We start from the raw sequence: 24,390 nt of genomic DNA, 5'->3' as shown, positions 1-24,390 counted from the left end.
ATAGAAATTGAAACTTCTTTTTCACGTTTCTAGTAGACAAAGAACATTTGGCAAGGTGTCGATTTCTAGCTGCTGTGTTTTTTGAGGAGAGTTAAAATAACTTCAAATCAAAGGTATAATTATATAAGGCTGTATATTGCAGCAGTGAAATTGAAATCAGTGGTTAAATTTTAATTCTTAAGTATTAATTATGACCTTAATTTTCCTAACACACTCTTCTTACTATGTAAGCAAAAAAAACACCAACATAAAATCTTAACATAAATAATTGTCCAACAGCATCGCTGTTATAATAATTTGATTCAGCACTTGATTACTTGAGATAATAATTCAATTTAACAGTTTACTAATGGAGCATCTTTAGCTTCGGGAGCCAAAGATCTGAGATGGATTCCCAGTTCTGTCTCCATGTTCCCTGTTTTATCTCAGACAAATGATTTAGATACTCAGAGTCTCTATTTCTTCCCTATAAGGTGGACTAATGATGAGGCACGACTCGCTGTATACTGCACTAGAAGAGCTGGTATGCCGGAAAATGTTTTTAAAACACACATGCCATTTGAGCTTCAGGTTTAGGATCACATCTTCACCTGTCTCTCACTCATGCCTATTAAACTAACTGATAAAAATACAGCCTAATATAGATACTTAATCCATATTTATTACATGTCTACATATGTACATGTAAGTAAGCAGGAGACACACAAGAGCTGCCCGAGGCAACATTCCAATTTTGCAGCAGAAACTAAGAGAAATTAATCCAAATACTCAAGAGGATTATAATTAAGCAAAGATGATTTAAAAAGTATACCAGTAATTAATCATCATTATTCGGAATGAGAGAAGTCCCATGAAAGGTTCCAAATCCCTGGGTGGGCAGAGGTTGCTTCGTCTCAGACCGGGTAGAAGAATGATGAGGAATAAGCAACAGAGTTGAATTGTGGCGTCATCCATCCATAAGATTATGAGTCCTAAATCCTGATCTCCTAAAGAAGAGATTACAGAGGCCAGCCCAGTGGCATAGTGGTTAAGTTTGCTTGCTCTGCTTTGGTGGTCTGGGGTTCACTGGTTCAGATCCTGGGTGCGGACCTACACACCGCTTATCAAGCCATGCTGTGGCAGCATCCCACATAGAAGAACTGGAAGGACTTAGAACTAGGGGCTTTGGGGAGGAAAAAAAAAGAAAGAAAGTAAGAAGAGATTACAAATTCCTTGAAAGAAGGACTATTTCTTCCTTCTATCCTATAGTGATTTCTTTTCACACATTGACAGTATACGGGAGGTTTCCCTGTAAGAGAACCTCTGTAGCAGTACATGCAGCTTCTTTGGGGGCTGCGTTGACTCTCAAGGAAGCTAGGCTGGAATGAAGAACCTTCTAACCCCACCTTTCCCATGTCTCCTGAATTACTAAACCAAGGGTTTACACAGGCAGGTACAGCAGTCTGAGAGGCAGGAACCAGATGCTGATGAGAACAAATGTTTTATTTAAACTACATATGTACAATAAGAACTTTTCATAACAGTACAAGAATATTGGACATAGTTTGACAAGAGAACAATGTAGGAGAAATGTGGGCTTCTATGCAGAGAATCAAACCTGAGTCTTTTATACATGGTTATGCCTGTGTTCATTTCAGTGTCTTGGTTGGATCATCTCTATTTGCTTCTTTAGAATTCTCTGTAATTCATTCTCCAATGACACGCTGCCTACGTAGTTTCTCATTTTGCATTACATATGTCCTAACTGAGAAATGTAAGGTTTGGGGAGAGGGGGATATGGATTTAATTTCCCTTTCATAAAGGGACCTGGCTTTCATTCACTTTGTTTCCTAATTGCTTTATTATTCTTTAATTTCACTTTTTGCCTAAATATTGTGAACATGTGTTATAAAGTATGAGCCTTAAAAAATGTAGAGAAGATAACCTTACAAAATATTTCCTACTCATCTGTATATGATTACAGAGTCTTGCCTCTGCAGCCAGTGAGGTCTTGGGTAATGCCACTGGCTGATCTGTTTCCAGTGCTTTATTTTTAGATTGTTGCATGAAGCCGTCAGTCCTAGCTAACATGCTCTAGATTCTAATTCTACTCCATTCTCCTCATGTAATTTCCTCCCTTCCCTTTTATTAGACATTTACTACTTCTGTATTTGAAAGTTTTATATAGAGGCTACGTATGGAGATGAAAATGACGTTGTGAAACCTCGGTTTTGCTAGAATGTTTTGAATTTGCTTGAGCCCATTCCAAAATGTGCAATTTGCTTCATGCACACAGTGTAAATATGTTGCTGTACTCAAAACATAAGCTGTGAAGAAAATTTCCAGGCTATTCCCATAATTTTCTACTTTATTTCTTCTATAAGCAGGAAAAGGATATATTTGATTAAGAATAACACTTTCGTTAGCCAGCCCTTGAGGTCTAGTGGTTAAGATTCGGTGCTCTCACCGCTGTGGCTGAGTTTGTTTCTGGTCAGGGAAATACACCACCCACCACTCGTCCGTTGGTTGTCACACTGTGGTGGTTGCATGTTGCTGTGATGCTGAAAGCTATGCCACTAGTATTTCAAATACCAGCATGGTCACCCACGGTGAACAGGTTTCAGTGGAGCTCCAGACTAAGACAGACTAGGAAGAAGGACCTGGCCACCCACTTCCAAAAAAATTGGCCATGAAAACTCTGAATAGCAACAGAGCATGGTCTGATACAACACCGGAAGGTGAGAGGATGGCACAAAAAGACACGGCAGGGTTCCACTCTGCTGTACACAGGGCTGCTAGGAGTCAGAATCGACTCGATGGCACTAACAACTCCACTTTCATTAACCTACTTAAAGTTTCCCATGGACTGTCCCACTGCTTCCTTTTTCTATGCATGGTGGTTTAAAATACAAACCCATTGCACTGGAATCAAAGTTTCCTTTGCTCTTAGACACCCTCCATCTAAATAATTGCCTACATTGAGAATTAACATTTAGGATAAATAGAGGCAAGTCTGAAGGCCCTATCTTGCACCTTTTCTCTCCATGGTGTTAAAGTCAGAATGAAGTGACTTAAATGAACAATTCTGAAAAGTGACTCTTTTCAGGTACCACATGTTAACTGGAGCACTTTTCTTTTCCCGCTAATTCTTTCCCCAGAACAGCTAGATTTTGGAGGTACGTAGTTAACTGACGCCAACACAGGCTTCTGGAAAATAGGTTTTGATGAGTATAGACTCTCCGTAGGCAGTAATAATTTGCCTCCTTGCTATGTTATGTGCATGTAAACATTGACTAAATTGTTAGGACATTTAAGAAACTTTCTTTAAACTGTCAAGAACACAGTCCCCATTCCTATGCCTGAGTGGAGGCAAGAATGTGGTTACAGCTATTTTATAACCCAAATGTGAATCACAGAAAGTTTTCAGTGAATGTAAGTTTACATTTTGAGTTTATATTTTTAACTTGTCCAACTTTTATTTTGGCTCGTAATAATAAAGATTTCACCTGCTGCAAACATGGTTCCTCAAACTAATAATTTTATTGATGTTGGGCCAGCTTGTACTATGCTAGGGGGAACAATCTGATTCTATTTAGACTAATGAAATCCATGATTTGCAAACTTGCCGAAGCTTTGCTTTGTAGTAGTTAATTATAAAACGTGCTAAGTGAATCTCTCCACCATAAAAAACTCTAAAATGCTTCCTAAGCTAAAGTCAGGCAACTTAAAAAGTCAAAGCCAAATATTCCGCTGGAGGCCTGGGAAATGGCTGAGACACAACAGCATGGCTGCCTGTGTTTTGCTGTGGTTAGAGGGAGTTCTCTGGTTGTGCTGATCTGCGTGTGACTGTGCTCCCACAGATGATTAGATTAAACAAGGCTGTGTTTTGAAAAGCTGCAGAGGCCCTCGAAACACCATAGACCACAGCCAAGTGCACAGAATCAGATGTCAGGACTGGCTGTGAGATGTGACGTGAAAGGAAGTTAGGATTAGGCTTGGTATTTACCCCCAAAGCCATAGCTTTAATCAACATGAACTGAGCGTTTTTTCTTCCAGTTTGGAGCAGTGCCACCCTGTGTCTTTCTTGGCCCCCAGATAAAAGGTGGAAATAGGCCTTTGCTATAGGTCCAGGAGTGTTGAGAGATTTAGTGTTTAGTGTCCATTTTTTTAAGATCAAATCTCAATGCGTATTTCTGTAGGGGAGACCAATAGATTGTCTACCACATGTGTGGAAACCCAACAAGTTGAAGGTGGCATAGGAATTAAATATATCACACACTTAATGTGTGATTTTTCCGCCCCTTATGATTATAAAATTTCCCCTTCTCTCCCAAATCAAGAGTGTCTATTAATATCAAAATTTAACAAAACCACTGAAGACTACAATACCTAGCAGTAAAAGCATAACAAACCCAAGATATCAGTGAAAGCAATAAAGTTGGCTAACAATCACGGGGCAGAAAGTGACATCACCAAGATGGCGACCTAGGTTGTTCCTGACTTCACGTCCCTTCACAATCGCTGGGTGTTTGATATCTGTCAAGCATTTATTCTAAACATCTTGCGTCGCTTTTTTTTTTTTAATCATTTAAGCCTCACAAAATGCCATGAGGTAAGTACCATTAATGGGTCTCCCAAGAAAGGAGGAAACCGACACACAGAGAAGCTTCTAAACCTATCTAAGTATACTGCTAGTGTAAAATTCTAACTCAATTCTTCTACTTCCAGAGCCCAAGATTTTGATACTCTCCTATAATGGTTTATTAGTGTTCATTTTGAAGGAGATAGCCCTGAATTTGATTCAAAAGGATATTGACAAAAGAAATTTTCTTCCTTCCAAATTACATAGTTGATACAGCATTTACCATTTATGTTCAATGTTCTGAAATAGGAGTTGAAGAGTTTTATCACTTTTCCATAAGGATTTGTGTATGAATAGACAGATCTGGTCCAATTTTTGGAGCTCCTGTTTCCCTTCTTCCAGGATTCTAGATTCTGATCCCATGTGAGCTATTGACTCACTTTTCAACCCCTGGCAAGACCTTCTTGCACTTCAATAATCCCAGCTGGAAAATTAGGTGAAATCAAAATATGACCTCATTAAGAAACAGATGCTTCATCTGAGCAGAGCTTTCTTAAGTAAACATATTACAGAGCTTCTTGTGACATTTTTTTAGAATGTTGTGCTGTGTCCCCTTGTCCATTGGTCAATCTGGGGTCAGGAGACAAGAGGTTGAAATTCTGTTTAATTTGCAGACCAAAGTTTAGAAAAACAACCAATTTCCTTCCTGAGGTTAATGTTATAAGTCAGCTCTAGTTGTACAGTAATACCTGAGTTGAATAAGAAGCTGAACCAACATTTTCCTTTAAAGTAATGTCTTTGCCCGGGTATACATTATCTCAGATTTTCTAACACCAGATTCACTTGTGAATTTAAAGAGGCAAGATGCTTTTTAACCCTAGATTGTGAGTATGAAATTTATTTAATAAAGTGTCACTCATTGGCCAATTTAAAAAGATGATTATCATACTAGAAAAATTATCAGGAGACTGCTATTTCTGAGCTAAAAATATAACTCAGACACTTAGCTTATAGTCTTTGCTTTGATGTAATTTACCATGAAATCTTTTTCTTTAGCATAATTCAGGTAAACCCCTTCCTGATGTTACTTTGTGTGATGGGCACTCATTAGCAGGACGGTTGTATTTATGACATGATTTAATATCGATTAAGAATAGATCAGTATTTTCTACAAAATCACTTACAATTTACACCTTGATATTTATTAATGATTTCAAACAGCAAGATACAGTTCTGTGATCTACATCACTTGGGAAAATACTGGACTCGATCATTGCATTATTCTCTAAATTACACTCTGACTTTGGCAATATCTTTTTTTTTTCTTATTTAGTTGTCAATACAAATGCCGTTCACAAGTGCCCCCACTACACAAGTGCATTTGGTCCTTAATTGCCTCAGGATTTTAGGTGAGAAGTTTCCAGTGACTTCAGTCAAGAATTAAAGATTTCACGGGGCCAGCCTGGTGGTGTAGTGGTTAGGTTTGCATGCTCTGCTCCAGCAGCCCAGGGTTCTCAGGTTTGGATCCCAGGCACAGACCTACACCACTCATCAAGTGTACTGTGGAGGCATCCCACATACAAAGTAGAAGAAGATTGGCACAGATGTTAGCTCAGGGCCAATCTTCCTCACCAAAAAAAAAAAATAATAAAAATAAAAATATTAAAGATTCCATAAGAAAAATAGTATTGGAAACAAGATTGCTTAACTTAGTTAAAGTCAACAAACTGATCTTCAATCTTTTGCATGTCTGCTGATTACAAGTGGACCCAAATGCAAATACTAATTCTTCCTCAAAGGGAAACTTCAGGACCTGAACTTTAAACTCTGATAATGTACTGTCGCCCTAAATCCATATCTGCCTTATCTCTCTCACTAGGAGTTTTCATGTCCTCTTATACTGAGGGAGCTTGGTTGAGTTTCTTCAAATCTCTTCTTTGACCATTCACAATTGCTTTGAACCCTTTTCGCCCTTCTTTTTCTATACTTTGCCTTGAGAGAGAAATGTCTGTCTTTCCAAGGGTAAGAACTGCCTTTCTCTGTGGGTTTCTGCATTCTATCGTGCTGCCTCCTCCAAGACCTCACCCCTCAAGTAATTCCGCTCTGTTTTGCTCTAAAAACTTATCGTGAAATTCATTTAGATGAAAACAGCAAATTGCTTTCAGAGTTGTAAACATTTTCTCCAACACTTCTTTGTATTTTTCATTTGTTGTCTTACTCTCTGGGGCACATATGTGTAAATCCCAACCGTACTAATCCTGCTGGAGGCTGTTTGTCAGAGAAATGCTTTCGCTCCAGTCCACACCTGTAGGTTTGAATAGCTGTGTGGGTGATCCATGAACAAATTCTCACTGGGAAAGGCAGATGTCCCAGGCGATCAATGACATCATGGTAAATTCTGATTCCCTTTCACAACATCTACCCCTAAAATCATTGCCACCTGTGATATTACATTTTTAATTTCCTGGATTCTGAATTTTTCCCTGTCAATGAGCTTTTAGTATCATAGTGTGTTGTCTCTCCTGTGAGTGTCCCTTTAAAATAGCTTATAAGGGGCCATTCCTGAGGGATAGTGATTAAGGTGGGCATGTTACACTTTGGCGGCCCGGGTTTGTGGGTTTGGATCTCAGCTGCAGGCCTGCCCCACTTGTCAGCCATGCTGTGGTGGCGACCCACATATAAAGTGGAGGAAGATTGATACAGATGTTAGCTCAGGGTGAATCTTCCTCAAGCCAAAAAAAAGAGGAAGATTGGCAACAAATGTTAGCTCAGGGCTAATCTTCCTCCGCAAAAAAAAATAAATAAAATAAAGTAAATTAACTTATGCTTTTATATGTGTCTTGCCATTTCAGGGCTCAAAGATATTGGCAAATTTCAGACTGATATTAGATGTCTTAGCATAAATGATTGGGGGCTCATATTTGAAAAAACTATTTCTTTTGCTCTTCATAGCCTTTGGTATGTCTGTCACGTCTTTCCTGAAGAGCATCCAAACATCCCTCACATTGATCTCTTTCCATTCTTGTCCAGCTCCTGAAGGGAAGTCACATGGGTCTCTCTCACTGTGTCCTGGTTCCAGCTACTGTGGAACTGGCTGCCTGTTTCTTTGGGTCCTTAAACGTTCTTCTCATTGCCCATGACTCTGATTGCCCTTGAGAGAGCATGCCTCTCCCCGCCAGTCATAGATTTTTTTTTCATGGAAGACAGAACATTTGCTTGCCCTCCAAGGAGTCTGTCACTCTCACTTGACCCTCCCGCAGTCCATTCCTGGCTGACTGTTGGACATCTTACAAAATTCACATCTCCTTTTAGCTCTTGCCGAAATGGAGCTAAGATTTGTTCATGTGCAGAATGGCAATCTTTTCTGATAGCCATGTAAGAATTTCTTATACATATCTTTAGCAGCAGTTAAGTTACATTGATAAATTAGTAAATTTAGGGAGCATAAAATTCACAATAGCATGCCAAATAACATGCCAAAAGATTCATAAAATTATACCAAATTATTTTCTAAATAAACTCCTTTGCTTACGTTATTGAAATCTTTAAAATTATTTGCCTCACTACTCTGTATGAAAGAAAAAATCGAGGTACTCTCCTGGGCCCCTCAAAGTGAATTTGGTGTCTGCCACATGGCCTGTATTTTAAATCAGAAATCTAAAATCGACCCTCCAAATGAAGTGTAAGTCCCTTGATGCACTGGTAAAAATGCACATGGAAAGTGCCATTTATTTATATGGATTTGGAGGAAAAAGGCTATCACTCTGTTAAATAAATATGAATATCTTATGAAATAGAATGCAAAAATCATGTTTTTTTAAAAAATGTAAAACCTGGATTCAACTAAACATCATGTTGCAGAGGTCACCTTAGGCCACTTTCCCTCTCTCTGCTCTTTGCCAGGGAAAAAAACTCAATTATGAAATTGCCACACAAATCCCACTGTGTCAGCTGAGAAAGATTCTACCTTGGAAAAGTTCAAGAAGCACAGAGTGCATTGTCAACAAGTGTTTGATGTACTAAGTAACTTTAAGCCATTTTGAATAGGACATGAATGAAAGGTTCTGTTTTTCTGTGAGCTGCGAGTTCCCTGAAAAACTCAATATACCACCCCAAACTTGGACGAGCTTCTGCCAGTCTTATTTTGCATGTCATTTGGGACTTATTTTACAGACTATGATGCACATTCATGACTTTGACCAAATAAAACGTGAGTGGCAGCGGGATGGTTTCTCAAAGAAAACTTGCTAACCTAGTAAAAGCTCTTGAAGTAAATAACTACATAAATAGCATAAAAATGTGGTGCCTTGGAAGGTCACAGAGCCCTAGCCGCTTAATTTCAGCCACAACAGCAACCAGCTGCTCAGTGGACAATTTTGTTATGAGGTGTTGGTGATTTAACAAGTTGGCCGAAAGTAGTTGGAATGCAGTGTGAAAGATTTCATCTTTGTTGGGTTTTACTGCTGTGCACTGGACTTTTTGGCAGAATGACTGAAGTTCCTGCCTTTGGCATTCAGAAACCCACAGAGAATTTGTAGTAATCACTTTTCTATAGTATTTTCTACATTCTTTTTAAATGGTTTGTGTATGATTCTCTAAAGCTTTGCAAAAAAACACTGCTATGTTGACTTGTCTACTTTTTAGACTCTCTACAAACTGCTGTCCTGGATTTTTTTTTTCAACAACACTTTAGTTTTATTGGAGAATGTCCTTTTATCTTAAACTATGTGAAAATTGATTCTTATGGAATAAAAAAACAGTTTTGTCAGATTATAAGGATGTGGTTATGTACTCTGTGGAATAATACCTAGCTTGGTAGATTGGAAATGGCATGGTGGGATTGGAGAGACCACGTTTGGTAGGCTTAACCTCAACACCACCTAGCTGAGTGATTTTGGACCATCACTTACCTTCCTAATATTTGTTTTCTCTTCAAGCTCTAACACTTCATGATGGACATCTTGGTATTTTAGACATTTTTTAAATGTAAATGAGTGTATTTTCAAAATATACCATTTATTTGTGGGACCCATAAACATTCACAACTCACCAAATAGCTAAAAGAAATGAAAAAGTAAAGCAAGTTTACATTGGCATGGAACTGGAAAATTACTAATCTCTCTTCTCTTTCCTTTTCTCTCCAGTCATCTCTTACATAGCTACCTACTTACTTGGCCAAGAAAATAGAAGTAACTGACATTCAACAACCATGTATTAAGTGTTTGCAACTTGCAGAATATTGAGTTAAATACAGAGGTTTCAATAGTGGGTTGGGGGAGATGCTCTGATTTCATGGGGCTTATGGTTGATCAGAGAAGAAGGAAAATTAGACAAGTAATCAAAGTAATATGTACTGAGGGCTATGACATAATCCCACAGTTGCCTTGCAATTTCTAGATCCTAAATAAGGCCTTGTTTCTACATATGATGGAGCATGTGTGATCCAGATGGATTATGGGAGCATCTACTCCTTAGCATAATTTTTCAGTTTTCCTCTAAATGTTCTCCCAAAGTGATTGCTCTAACTACTTGCAGCTTTAATTTCCCTGGGAATCTAGTTTCTGCATCAGAAGCCAGTTAAAATGAGCTCATGTACAATTAGGGGGGGACAATCAAGTGCTAATATAATTGTCAAGGAAAGGTAGAAATGCAAAATACTCGTCATTTGCGCTTCCTATATTCTGTCCCGTAGGACATCTACTTGGCCTTTCCCATGACGATTCCAAATTCTGTGAAGAGAACTTCGGTTCGACAGAAGAGAAGCGCTTAATGTCTTCCATCCTAACCAGCATTGACGCATCCAAGCCGTGGTCCAAATGCACCTCGGCCACCATCACAGAATTCCTGGATGATGGTCATGGTATGTATCGGGAAAGACAACATAGGCTCAGAAACAAAACTTGGGAAATTATGAGTTTTACTTCATTATATCCTATGATGTTCACTTTGCCCTCTAAGGCAATGGTTGTTCAGATACTGTCCAAAAAGAAGCAAGGGACTGTCTGTTGGTGTGTAATGCCGACGTCCTTGGTGGCATTGTAGCTATGGTATTTTTGCTTTTGAATTGAGAAGTTCAAAAGAGAAGCAGTGTGGGAGACCACACAGAATGCCTCACTAGCGCCCTGAAAGGCTGGCTTTTATTCCGTCGTTCACCACTAGCTTCCTGTGAGAATGCTGGCAGACATCTTGTTTCCCTGCTATTAATATGACTCTCAGAATTATTTGTTACATGCCTATTACAGGGGTGTGGTTAAGATGTAGGTGACAATTCTGTTGGATTCCGTTTATGGCAACATAAAGCCAGGAAAGGAAGCTCTTTAGATTTGCCTTCATGGAAGAATTTGCTTTAATCCTGACAGCAGGTTCTCCTGAAAGTTAAGTAAAAACTGCAGAACAGAAATAGAAAAGCCATCCGAATGGTGAGAAAACATTTTAAGAACTTCAAAAGAAAACCTTTGGCTTTATCCTTCAGCTACAGTTCAAGAGCACAGCCTACTTTATTAAATTCTGTAAATCCAGGCTTAGTGCTATAAACTATATAAAAATACTAAGGAAGTCACAAATTTTAGAAATAATAAATTCTGACCCTTAAGTAATCTTTGAAATAAGTGGTTACAAATTTCCCAGCTTTCCTTATTACTTTAAAACACTAGAAACACAAGAGGATAGACTCGTTAGAATTGGAGATCATCAGAGACCACATAGTTCAAGTTTCTCATATTACAGAAATGAACATATTCTCATTCCCCTTTTTTTCCTCTTAAAATTGGTCTCTTTCTAAAACTGGTGGTTGAATCGAATATGATAGAAATTCTTGATTATGATGACTGTTCATAAAGTTACCTCATGATGCGTGGTTCAAAGTTGGATGAAAGAGAATCTGTGATAACTTTTTTTCTAGTCTCACAAAATTTATGGCTTGATATTTTCATGATTTCTTGGTGACTTGGCCATCTTGAATTTGGTAACATAGTGTTAAAACAATTGATAAATTCGGTTCTTTTCAGACAAAAAGAAATTCCACTACATCTTGTAGCCAAAATCTGCTCATTAACTCATTTTTGCTCTGTTAGTGGTGAACTGGTAATGCTTTAGCTACTTGCTACTGCTTCAATTTCTTATTCCTGCAAACAATCCATTCTCAGCTTGGCTTCAAAATTCCCCTCAATACAAAACAAATGTTCTTTATGAGTTGAAAGGACATCGCAATATCTTAAAAATTTAGAAACAATACTAAGAATCAATGGAACTGGCTTTTCCTTTAACCAAATACCTCATAAAGTGGTAATTTTCTCTGTAGCTCAGTTTACAGTGCTGATTAAATGCTAATAAAGTCCTGAAATGAACGCTTCCCTAATTATCTGCCTGTCTACATTGATCAAGTCCATATCTAATAAAATCCTTCTTGGGTGGAATCTTAGTCTCCACTCTTAATATTACTTTTGCTGTTTTTTTGTTCAGGTTTTCTGAAAATGAAATAACGTTAATATTTTATTTCAAAATCACACATTACACATTCCAAGATGCTGAGCTAAACTTTGAATCACTAAATGAACGGATTTAGTTGCTAAGGCAGCAAATACTTATGGCTAAAATGGGACCAAATCTTCTTTTCCTATGCAAGTATTAGGTCAGCTAATTACAACGCTGTGTCAAATTTTATTTCTTATTGCCATAATTTTGGAATGATTCATTTATTTCATGTTTGTGGAATTCATGATCTTACTTTCTGTGCAGTACATATGCTTTTAGTATTGTCTTCATTTTTTATCACTATTTCTATATTTAAAAGAGTCCACACTCAGATTTTTAAGAATTTTCCAACAAATTTACATATTTCATCCATCTCTCTCCATCTATCCCAAAGAACCTCATGGGAGATAATAACCAAGAACATACTTTTCATTGAAATAGATCTTATTCAGTTGCACTAAAATCTTATCTGAATTTCCCATATATATGTTAAATAATTAAATTCAAATACTAAAATTCTTTAGACAGAAAATTCTCGTAGTTTATGTATTAGTTAATTCATTTCATCAAACATAGACTCTCTCTCACTTTTGAATATATTGGTTAGGGAGTCTTATGTTTTAACCAAAAAAACACTTGTATTTTATCGGTAGCCTATAAAGAATAAATAATTGCAGAATAAGGAAAACCAGAGAAAGTCATTGTGGCACAATGGCAAGGCTCAATTATGTTCATTTCAACACAGCACGCGCAGCTACAGAATTGAAACAGCAGTACTCTGTGTAGCATGATCATTTAAATGGGAATTCAAATCATTTAATTTCTAAATTGTGACCAAAAAACTGACAAGTCAGTTTAAGTGAAAGTACAGCCATAGGGACTAGTAAATGAGATTTTGAGATGGTTGAGGTTCTGATATTTCAACTTCAGAGCTTAAAAGAGAACCAAAAGCAAAGTCCAAGTCCAAGATGATGGCAAATCAAACAAATACATCTTGGTTGGAAGACTAAACTGATATCACGAAACCATATCATAAACTCTTTTCACTTCACTTGTACAGAGTTACTCAGGCTTCCGTTCTGAGCCCATTTATTCATACTTAGGAGAAATAGTTCTACTATTTTTCTGTTCTAATTTTCCATGCGAATAACAATTTTAGGCAATAAAATAGTCATGGCTGTGGGCGGGGAATGAGGGGCACTTCAGACAGGTAAACTGAGAGCAAGAAGTGATATCATTTGACAATAACGGAGAAACCAGGAAAGCTGTCAAAGCTGTACCTCTAAAGCTTCAAAAGCACAGTGGGCTGCCACTGTTTTCCAAAAGGTCAAAAGCCCCATCAGCCCCTCAGGATCCCCGAAAGTACATCTGTATTTCAGCATGATAAAACAATTGATACTCAGGAAGAAGTGCTTGTCAGTTATTTAGGAAGATTCAGTTGTGCCCCTGACATAAAGGCAGCAAAGCTATTGCTTTTTTTAAGAGATATTCTTACAAAATTTGTACAGTTTTTAGATGGTACCTGAAGAGTACATCATCTGGAGAATCCATTTATGTGTAATAGCTCATCTGTCTCCCTCCCACCTCCAGGATTGCTGGAGAAATGAAGTCTGGGAGTACAATTAAATTCAAATTATTTGATTTGTTTTAAAATTATTAGTCATAAGTAGCAGACATTTGTAGCACTCAGCCACTGGCAAATTTAGATTCATTAATGCTGAATGTTTCCTGATTTAGTTCCAACGAGAAATATGCGGCAATTAGGTTATGGTTCAAAAGTCAGTATGCATGCTTCAAAATAACTGTGCCCGCACATCTGTGATTCAGAAAAGGAGAAGCCATGTCTCCTGGGGACCCCTCCTGCCAGCCTGGCCAAGATACTTGCAGACATTCTGCAGTATTTACACAAGTTAGCTCTAAGCAGGCTGGCTAGGAGTATAATCCTCAAAACTAAAGGTAAGCACTGGCAGAGAAATTGTGCAGTGAAAGCAAGTTATTCAATTTCTTTTCTCAAATGCTTCATAACCTTGAAGCCAGAAACCGTAGTGTGTCCACTGCATCCTTATGTCACTCGGCCACATGGTGAAAAAAGCCGCCACCTCAGTTGTTACACACCTCAGGAACAGCCACGACACAAGCTGCTAGGGAAAATCTACAGACAGCTTTGAAAAAATTAACATGTAGCATATTTAAAGATCTAACTTTATGGCCATTTACCGAACACAGGACTTTGGACATAAAATGGTATCAGAAAGCCAATTCTTGGAATCTTTTGTACATGTAGACTCTAAAGCTAGTAATATGATCTTAACATTCAGTTTTTAAGGTAGTATTCATAAAATTCAAAGCTTGTTATGGTAGTGTCTTGATTTTCACAATAACTATGTTCTTTAAAAGAGTCTGCAAATAAGATGTATATTTTAAGTCCACAGTGACCTATATGTTTGAAAAGCTATGCTTCATCCTTTAACTAAGACAATGTTTAATCTAATTTGCTTGGCATTACATTTGCTAAACAGTGTACTTAATGCTTCTAACAACTTCACAGACACCTTGAATTACTTTTGGTCAGCAACAATTGTCTGTGGCTTTGTGAGTGCCCTCGTTAGTTTATCTGTCATCGGGCCTATAATGCATCAGTTTTTCTTTTAATGTTAGACATTCAAATAAAGATCTAAATGAAGAGTTGCAGGACCCACAAGATGATAGTAGGGAGTAAAACGGGAGAATCTGCAGTGTTGGTAGTCTTCCTTGAATGATTTTCATTAAGAATATTAATTGATTTCTCCTACGTCATGGATATTTGAGCTGATGCTTAATTTCAGGCCTGTGTATTAAAAAGAAAGGGAAGACAGAAATAACTACAGTGCTAGAAATAAGGAAGACAAAAGGAAAAGAATAAAGGACAACCAAACTTAGTACAATAATTTCCATTGCTCATTAATATGAATGACAAACAGTGCTGGAAGTCAGATACACAAAACCAAAGATTTTTCTGTTCCGTTGCCTGGAGTCATGGCATACCTTCCATCAGCCCGTAGTGTACTTTGTGGCCATGGAGAGACTGCCACATTCTTTCCTTTATTTGTCCATCACAAATCACTACATTTTACTTTTTAATTTTTATTAAATTATGCATTTAACTTCACTTGGATGGTAAAAACAAATAGGCAGTATGTACACATTTCTAATGGCTTTCCTTTAGTAACCATTTATATGCACAAAATGTTAAAACAAAAGGCAGGGAGAAAAAAAAGGGAGAGAGGGAAAGAAAGGAGGCAGAAAGGAAAAAGCAACCTGGCAGTTTGTGGAACAGAACAAACAGACAAAACGTTGCCAGCGAAGACTAGATGGGATTTCAGTCTAGGGTCAATTCAAGAATACGTGAAGTAGATGTGAAGAAGTGGTTGAGAATAAAGTAAAACAGATTAAGAGAAGTCATCAGTACATTGGATGCTTTTCGAGGTCAATATAAATGGTATTAAAAGATTGATCCATTTCCTCTTTCATCCCTCCCCCAAATGGTACACATTTTTTTAAATGGAAAACGTGTACCTAATCCACTATTAGATTTTAAATATTTTATGCCGTGAGATTCAGAATCAGGCTCTAGATTGGTTCTTTTCTTGATGTTCCCTGGTACAAATCTGCCATTTGGTAGAGATGTCTGTACCTATTTATTGCAAAAGAACATAATTCAACATATAGATGAAATCGATAGACTGTATATTTCAGGGTAAACAGAAACTAATGCAGCAACAAATCCTGCTACTGAGAACATTGGAGTGAGCAATTAATAGCAATTCTGAAATATGTCATTTTATTTTAAGCAAGAAAAGGTCATCTCCAGATGACCTCTAAGGGAAAATCAAAGAGCTGAGATACCATATTTTTAATAGCAAAGCAAGTGTTTTATTCATTTTTAAAACTTATGCTTCGGCATTAAGCTTTGTAAAGAGATGCTCCACTGAAGTCTCCTTGTATGCTGATTTCAAATTGTTTACATTATACATTTCTTTTCACTCCTCATCTGCTAATGAGATAGAAAGGATGTCACTGACCCATGGAGAGATGGTCAGTTATTTTGGCTCAAGATAAATGAGGTGCATCCATGCCACATGCACCCACACTTGTTAAAGACTTCTCAGCTAATATTTAATTACCCAGTCTTATGGGCTGTGCTTTTTAGTAAAATTAAAAAGTTTCTTAAAATTGCACTTTTGAAGAATTGGAGAGCATTCTTGCTGTCTCAGAGATTTGTTGACGGTCCTCTAGCATCAGCAATGTGCTAAGCCTTCCCTGGTTTACACAATGCTCTTTTCTGATGTAGCAATAACCCTTTTCATGAAGTTCTGAAATAACTATTCTTCCTCTGTCTTCTAAACAAAGCTCAATGACGTTTTACTATCATTCTTTCCTATTGACTTGATGTTGATGTTTTCCTTTTCATTTGATGTTTTTCCCAAAGTTCTCTTTGGCTGGATATTTATTTTTAATGCTTTTTCTGGCTTGCCTTAAGAAGCTTTACCTCTTCAAATGTTCTGGCTCAGAAGTTAAGTAGCAACTTCGCTCTTTATTCATTTTCATATAATGCCTCCATCACAGATTGACAAATTCTAAGGTATTCACTTTGAAGAAACTTGAATGTCGTTGTAAAAACATTTGCAGTGTACTAAAAATGTGCTGGATATTCCATTTCTCAGTGGAAAGTAGGATTGAAGTATGATTTTCTTTTGTTGAATAAAAAGAATAAGTCAAGGGACCGGCCCAGTGGTGTAGTGGTTAAGTTTGCACCCTTTGCTTCAGTGGCCAAGGTTTTGGGGTTCAGATCCCAGGCACAGACCTACACACTGCTCATCAGGCCATGCTGTGGCAGCATCCCACATACAAACTGGAGGAAGGTTGGCACAGATGTTAGCTCAGCGGCAGTCTTCCTCAAGCAAAAAGAAGAAGACTGGCAACAGATGTTAGCTCAGGGCCAATCTTCCTCACCAAAAAGTAAATAAATAAATGATAACTCAAATACATCTAAAACATTGTTAAATATGTTCGCCATAGTACCAGCTATCATTGTTTCATATTTTTCTGGTCGCCCTTTATATCTCTGCTGGCCAGTTTTACCCTAACAGTGTCACAGTGAGAAGAGAAACATTTCACAGGTCTTGAAAATAAATTAGAGAGAGGTTAACTAACTAGGCCAAGACCACTCAGCCATTTAGTGTTTTGCCAGGATTAGACTTTGGACCGACGCATGATAGCCACCATTTAAAGGACCCTTACATACACCTGCCTTTCTGCAATAAAGCAAGAAATCTGTCTACATACTAAGCAGAGGCAACATTGTATGTGATGAGCAGGGCAGGCTCTGAGTATAAAACCCTAATAGCTGTGTGACCTTGGGTAAGTGATCTTAATGTTCCTCAGTTTCCCTATCAGTAAAATAATGGAATCTGCTTCCTAGAGTTCTTGTGAGGATTAAATGAGCGAATACATTTAAGAAACTGAGAATAGTGCAAGTATGTAACAAATATTTGTTATTTTTTGTACTACTAATAACCAATGAGTAAATCCTTAAATCAAGAAAAGAAAAAAACACAGAAAGTGGTGGACAGTATGCATGCTACCAGATAAAGGGAGAAAATTAATGGCGTTAACTCACTGGGCAAGGATTCTTAGGGTAGCTTTTTGCGAGGATGTGAGGGCTGTTTCAGGTTCTGAATTTGCATTCTCTTCGTGTGTGCCAGCTTCTACTGGTCTCCCACGTCGTCTCTGTTTACTCCCCATATTACTAGGGAATGAGAGCACCAACTTGTTTGTGGCAGACACACTCCACGCACCCAACAAACACCAGAGACATTGAATAATACACACAAATGGGAGAAAAGAGAGAAGAGTAAAAAGATAAGGCTAGTCCCAAATTATCAAAGATTGTTTCTTTTCTTCTCCCACTGCCCCTTTATTCTGTGACTCTTGAAAGTTCTTTATTAAAATTCTTATCAGTCTGGGAAAAATACTTTATTTAGTCTATTCCTTCGCTTTATTGGGAGACCTTGAGAGGCGGATCTGGGTCATTGTTGTGTTTTCCCAGTTTCCAGTATGTTTGCTAGAACTCTGTAGGTGCAAAGCAAATGCTTATTGCGTGAGTGCAAGAATGAATGAAGTATTACCTTGTTTAGTTATGGAATTAGTGGAAAGGGACAGAAATAAGCACGTGAGGAAGAAATAAGTTGGAAGTGGAGAATGGGGTATACACAGAGTGCCAAGGACAAACTTTTCCCAAAGTCGTAAATGCTTATTTCTTATTATTATTGCTATTGTTGTTATTATGTCCATTATCTTATTTCCTCTAAATCCATCCCAATTTCCTTTTATCCCTCAGCACAATGGCTATTTTCACTAACTATTACAAAATAATTTTATTTACCCATACCACTGCCATCATTCTAGATACCCCAGAACACATTACTCACTGAAAATCCTGGAGAGTGTTGGTGAGCGCAAGGAAACACCGCCCAGCCTGGTCCCCATTACACCGCAGATTTGTGGATGCCTCGGGCTTCAACATCCGCTGAAGCATTTCATTTTTAGATCTGTGATTTTAGTGGCTTGAAACCTACGCACAGAACAGTGGTCAATCTCGGTTATTCTTTCAGGTAACTGTTTGCTAGACCTTCCACGAAAGCAGATCCTGGGTCCTGAAGAACTCCCAGGTCAGACCTACGACGCCACCCAGCAGTGCAACCTGACGTTCGGGCCTGAGTACTCAGTGTGTCCCGGCATGGACGTCTGCGCGCGCCTGTGGTGCGCCGTGGTGCGCCAGGGCCAGATGGTGTGTCTGACCAAGAAGCTGCCAGCTGTGGAAGGGACACCATGTGGCAAAGGGAGGATTTGCCTGCAGGGCAAGTGTGTGGACAAAACCAAGAAAAAATATTATTCAGTAAGTGATTTTCTTGTCACGCAATGCCTGGAGACCCAAGATCCGAAAGACATTCCTGTGACATGTGTGGGTCCTGTTGCCAGAAAGCTTTCTTTCCTAGTTAAAATATCTTTCCTTGGGAGATCTACTTATAGCTTCCTTTTTCACCCCCAGTAGCCATTCTCAGTAATCACACACATTGGAGAAAATGCAGATCAGAGGTACTCCTCCCAGGTTGTGTCCAGTAACAGAGAAGTATATAGCCCAGACTCTGTCTACTTGAGACCTCAAGTAGGGCCCCAGAATCAATTTTTGGAAGTTTACTTTCAAACTTCTCTGAGTAGAGTCATCAGAACACGTTTCTTTAAATTCAGTAAGGAAATAGCAATAGAGCTGACACATGATCAGCATACATATTTGCTGGACTCCAAAATGGTCATGTTCCTCCCCTCATGACAAGTTAATCTAACTTGAGGAGTGAGGTGAAACCTGGATTGGGACCGGCCCTATGACTGAGTGGTTAAGTTTGCATGTTCAACTTTGGGAGCCCAGGATTCCCCAGTTTGGATCCTGGTTGCGGACCTACATACCACTCATCAAGCCATGCTATGGCGGCATCCCACATAGACAAAACTAGAATGACCTACAACTAGAATATACAACTATGTGCTGGGGCTTTGGGGAGGAAAAAAAAAGAAGATTGGCAACATATGTTAGCTCAGGGCCAATCTTCCTCACCAAAATGTATACTTAAAAAAAAATGTTAATCTAAAAAAAAACCTGGGGCTGCTCCAGGGAAACCCCTCCACTCTCCCCATAGCCCCCTGTACACAGTTCATGTTCAGGTCAGCAACAGCCACCATCCTTTTCAAGGCCCAAGCAAAGCATTTGTTGACTCTCATAAGGTTTTCAAAGTCCCTGGAAGGGCCTTGCCTTATGCACGCTGCCTTTGTCTTTTAAGGCTGTCACCCAACCATGCATTCTCAGATAACCCAACACAGGCAGCCAGAGGAAGCTCTCCCCGCATCCCCTTGGCAAAGGAGTTAATAATATTCTTCCTTTTGGAGTCTCTCCCTTCCTGCTGCCTGCAGTGTTTCCAGAGTAATTGACCTAGGGCGTCAGAACAGGGCTCTTTATTCCCTGTGGCTTATGTGCCGGTGGTGTGGGTGCACTTGGTGTCTGTCACATTTTTTCTCTACAGGGTAACACTCTGGTCTAATCAGGAATTAAGCTGAGCCCAAGTCAAATGCGTTATGCATGTGGCAGACGTGCATCACAGACAAGATGTGTGATTTCAATAAAGGGACTAAAGAACTTTAGTGCTAAAGAGGGAGAAAAGATGTAAACAGAATCTAATGCCTGACATCATGCAAAACCTTTAGCATCATACATTTCGTTAAAGATCCAACGTCTGAGTGGAGAAAAAGTTAACCGTGGTTCAATGGTTATTAACAGAAATGTATAATATCAGAAGGTCCAGAGAAGCCATGAGGTACTTCTTGCCGTAGGCTCAGTACTTAGGGTGAAGCATTCACTTCCTCAAGTGCCAGGGATGCCAGAAAAGATGACTTTCTTAGAACTGGAAACGCATTGTAATTCCAGAACATTCCATACCTATGACCACGTTGAATTCAGTGAAAATTTAACTCTATCTGTGATGAAGTCTCCACTGTCATTGAATGTGAGTGATTTCCAAACGTGCATTTTGAAAATTTCCTCCCTTCCAAGTTAATATATCTTCTCTTTTCTATTTCAGACATCAAGCCATGGCAACTGGGGGTCCTGGGGGTCCTGGGGCCAGTGTTCTCGCTCATGTGGGGGAGGAGTTCAATTTGCCTATCGCCACTGCAATAATCCTGCTCCCAGAAACAATGGCCGCTACTGCACAGGAAAGAGGGCCATCTACCGATCCTGCAGTGTCACACCCTGTCCGGCTAATGGTACGCTGCTCCCAAGTGTCAGCAACCACCATGTGCCATGTGTAATTTGTATTCTAGCAGTAATAAATAGGGGAAGATGAAGAAATAGCCTATTAATCTTGTACTGCATGGTTTCACTAGTGTGCAAATCAAAGACAAACAGGAGTAATTTTTAAATTATTATTATAAACAATTGAGTATTCAGGCAGCAGGAAGAAAATAATTGCTATCTTCAACTCTGTGTATAAATAAAATCTTTCAACACTGGTATGTAAAGAGGCTCTGCAAAAAAAAAAGTTAGCATCTTCTTAAAATTAATTATTTAAATGCACGAGAATATATCTAAGTTTCAGAACAGATGACGTACTAATGTGACATGTTTGTTTTTTAGGTAAATCTTTTCGCCATGAGCAGTGTGAGGCCAAAAATGGCTATCAGTCTGATGCAAAAGGAGTCAAAACATTTGTGGAATGGGTTCCCAAATATGCAGGCGTCCTGCCGGGGGACGTGTGCAAGCTGACCTGCAGGGCAAAGGGCACCGGCTACTATGTGGTGTTTTCTCCAAAGGTAACTGCGCACCGACCGTCCAGAAAGTCGCCTTGGTGGAAATTATTTGGTAGAATGAAGGCTGCAGATACCCAGTGTAAACAGGCATTATTTTGCGGGGGGCTAGATTTTGGAGGGTTTTATTTTCACCCTCCATAATCTCTACGTTTTCAATCTTTATACAGTGAATAAAAATTATTTTGTGAACAGAACAAATAAATGTTCTAAAAGCTATTTTTGAGAAATGTAACTGTCTGTCAAGGAAGGTGAGGTATGGCCTTAACTTCAAAATAGCCATGAAAACAGCACATTCTAGGCACATTTGTAAAAAGGATTATATGCAAGAAAACTTTCGATTTCAAGATTTCAAGATCATCATCTCTGGCCTAGACTTTTAAATATCTTGCACCTTAATATGCATTAATGTCCCTCTAGTTATATACATTATAATATACGCGTATGAAGTTATCCCTTATTTTTCAAAGAAGAGCATTTCCTGAATTGTTGCATTTTTATTTCTCAAAATCAATGTTATGCAGCAATTTAAAATACTGTTTCTCTAATTTATACACACAGGGTGCATTTTAAACCACCTCTGAAATTGGCCTTCAGATATTTATAACATACTATTGAAAAATAAGTTAATGTAATTTAAACGTATTTTATCTTTTTATTGAAAAATAATATATTTTCTTGTTAAAAATATTATGGAGGAATGAAAACAAAAATATTCCCTGGAAATATAACCACCTGGAGAGCTGTCAACTTGTTGAAGTGTACCCTGCTTCAGTTTACACACCCATATATAAAAAGGGTTTTGTAGGCGCCGGCCCCTTGGCTAAGTGGTTAAGTTCACATGCTCCACTTTGGTGGCCCAGGGTTTGCTGGTTCAGATCCCAGGCGTGGACGTACACACTACTCATCGAGACAGGCTGTGGTGGCGTCCCACATAGAAGAACTAGAATGACTTACAACTAGGATATACAGCTATGTACTGGGGCTTTGGGGAGAAAAAAGAAGGAAGATTGGCAACAGATGGTAGCTAAGGACCAATCTTCCTCACCAAGAAAAAAAAAGAAAGGAGTTTGTATATACAAATAGAAAATATGTATGCTTATTTATATATATATATATATGTTATTTATATATACTCACATGTACAAACCACCAAATGTCCACATACATACTATTTTACAACTAGTCTTTTAAATGTATACTAATTCTTTTATTCAAATATATTCAGTCTCTTCCAGTAAGTCCTTTTCTCTGGCTTCCCCAGACTCCTTTTCCTACACTAATTTGACTCTATCTCCGTGTCTGACATTTCGACACAATAGGGAATGCTTTCCAACCATTGCAAATTTTGAATGTCAGGGTTAGATTTTCAAATTTATTACTATAATAACAATTTTCAACAAAGAAGCATCTCCACATTCTTGAGTCTGCTTGTATTCTGCTCTCCACACAAGTGAGAGACAGTCCCACACACTAATTGAAAAGATTCTTTCTATCGATGTAAAAAGGCAAGCTATACCATGGGAATGTGTTATGCACACAGAAATAAGAAGGAGTGGCTTGGATCTCTTAAGTCATTCAGAAGTAAGCTCAAGAGAGAAAGTGCATAACCTAGATTTACCCCAGCTCTTCTTTCTGCAAATATATCAAGGATTTTTCAGTGAGATATTCCTGGAAACTGGGGATTTTTGGTTGGTTGTTTATTTTTCAGTGTGCTATCTGTTCCAGTCAAACTGAAAACTCACCAGTTAGAACTTGCTATTTTACCAAAGAAACCAAGTAATGAGGCACAAGTACTTCCCACTGCTAATGTGCTTCTCATCATTTCAGGTGACTGATGGGACCGAATGTAGGCCATACAGTAATTCCGTCTGCGTCCGGGGGAAGTGTGTGCGCACCGGCTGTGACGGCATCATTGGCTCAAAGCTGCAGTATGACAAGTGCGGAGTTTGTGGAGGAGACAACTCCAGTTGTACAAAGGTTGTTGGAACCTTCAATAAAAAAAGGTAAAGTGATGATAAAATGCTTACCTTTATATGAATTGAACAAAGCTTTAGACTCTTGCAAAATTGATAAATGGAGGGGCTTTCCCTGCTGCAGCAACCCATATATAAAGAAGTAGAGGAAGATTGGCATAGATATTAGCTCAGAGTTAATCTTCCTCAGCAAAAAAAAAAAAAAAAAGATAAAGGGGGACTTGTGTTACATCATAATCTCTCTGTGGGAAGAGGTCTAACATGGCCCTAATAACACATTGTCAAGATGAGAAGGGAAGTATGGAAATTCCTGGAACCTCTGGAAGCAGATAAACTGCAATGGCCATGGGGTTAAGGTCTTGCAGACTAGGAGAACTGAGAAGAAAAAGTCAATGACATTCCACTTCAGTGATATCTTGCAGATTTATTATTCCTGAAACATAAATTAGGAGAGATGGCTGGTTTCCATCTTAAATACTTTTTTTACTACCAAATTCTCATTAGATTGTATTTTTCTTGAGAAAACATTTGTCATTGCAAAATGTAAGTTAATTGCAGTGGCATAGACAACCACCTCATTTTATAGTAAACTATCCTGGTTTATATCTACTCTATAAAGAGTAATGTCCGTTTCCTACTTCCTCTCGTGGTCATTGATTATACTCTTACTTCAAATATGTGAGTTTATGAAGTACTAATTTCTGGCATAAAATATTATGCTATCAGCTAGGATGGCTGAGTCAGCTAAAGAATCTGCTGGAACGCAGGATTGTTTTTCTTTTTCGCCAGATCCCTCATATGCCTAGTGGTATTGGCCAAGGGCACCCGTATTCTTGATGGATCTGCTGTGTTGTCTTTAACTGGAGAGTAACATGCAAACTAAGTTAACAATAAGGATTTATTAAAACAATTACATGCCATGTTAATGTAAAAAACTGGAAATTCTCTGAAATGATAAGAAATTGCGTAGCTGGGGGGCTGGCC

General features: G+C 38.4%; 1 protein-coding gene across 2 annotated transcripts in view; it reads left to right on the top strand.

The window, feature by feature from the left end:
- Positions 1-24,390, top strand: part of ADAMTS5 (ADAM metallopeptidase with thrombospondin type 1 motif 5) — a 54,996-nt gene that overhangs the window by 14,233 nt on the left and 16,373 nt on the right. For both annotated transcript variants that reach the window (XM_046648130.1, XM_046648131.1), the window contains 5 exons: positions 10,254-10,421; positions 18,688-18,971; positions 20,707-20,890; positions 21,261-21,436; positions 23,261-23,436. In XM_046648130.1, coding sequence (XP_046504086.1) covers positions 10,254-10,421; positions 18,688-18,971; positions 20,707-20,890; positions 21,261-21,436; positions 23,261-23,436 — 988 coding nt within the window. The remainder of the gene's footprint in view (positions 1-10,253; positions 10,422-18,687; positions 18,972-20,706; positions 20,891-21,260; positions 21,437-23,260; positions 23,437-24,390) is intronic.

Source organism: Equus quagga, chromosome 21 (genome assembly GCF_021613505.1).
Source record: "Equus quagga isolate Etosha38 chromosome 21, UCLA_HA_Equagga_1.0, whole genome shotgun sequence".
NCBI lineage: Eukaryota > Metazoa > Chordata > Mammalia > Perissodactyla > Equidae > Equus > Equus quagga.
The sequence above is the reverse complement of the archived record's forward strand: the minus strand, read 5'-3'. Positions and strand labels throughout refer to the sequence as shown.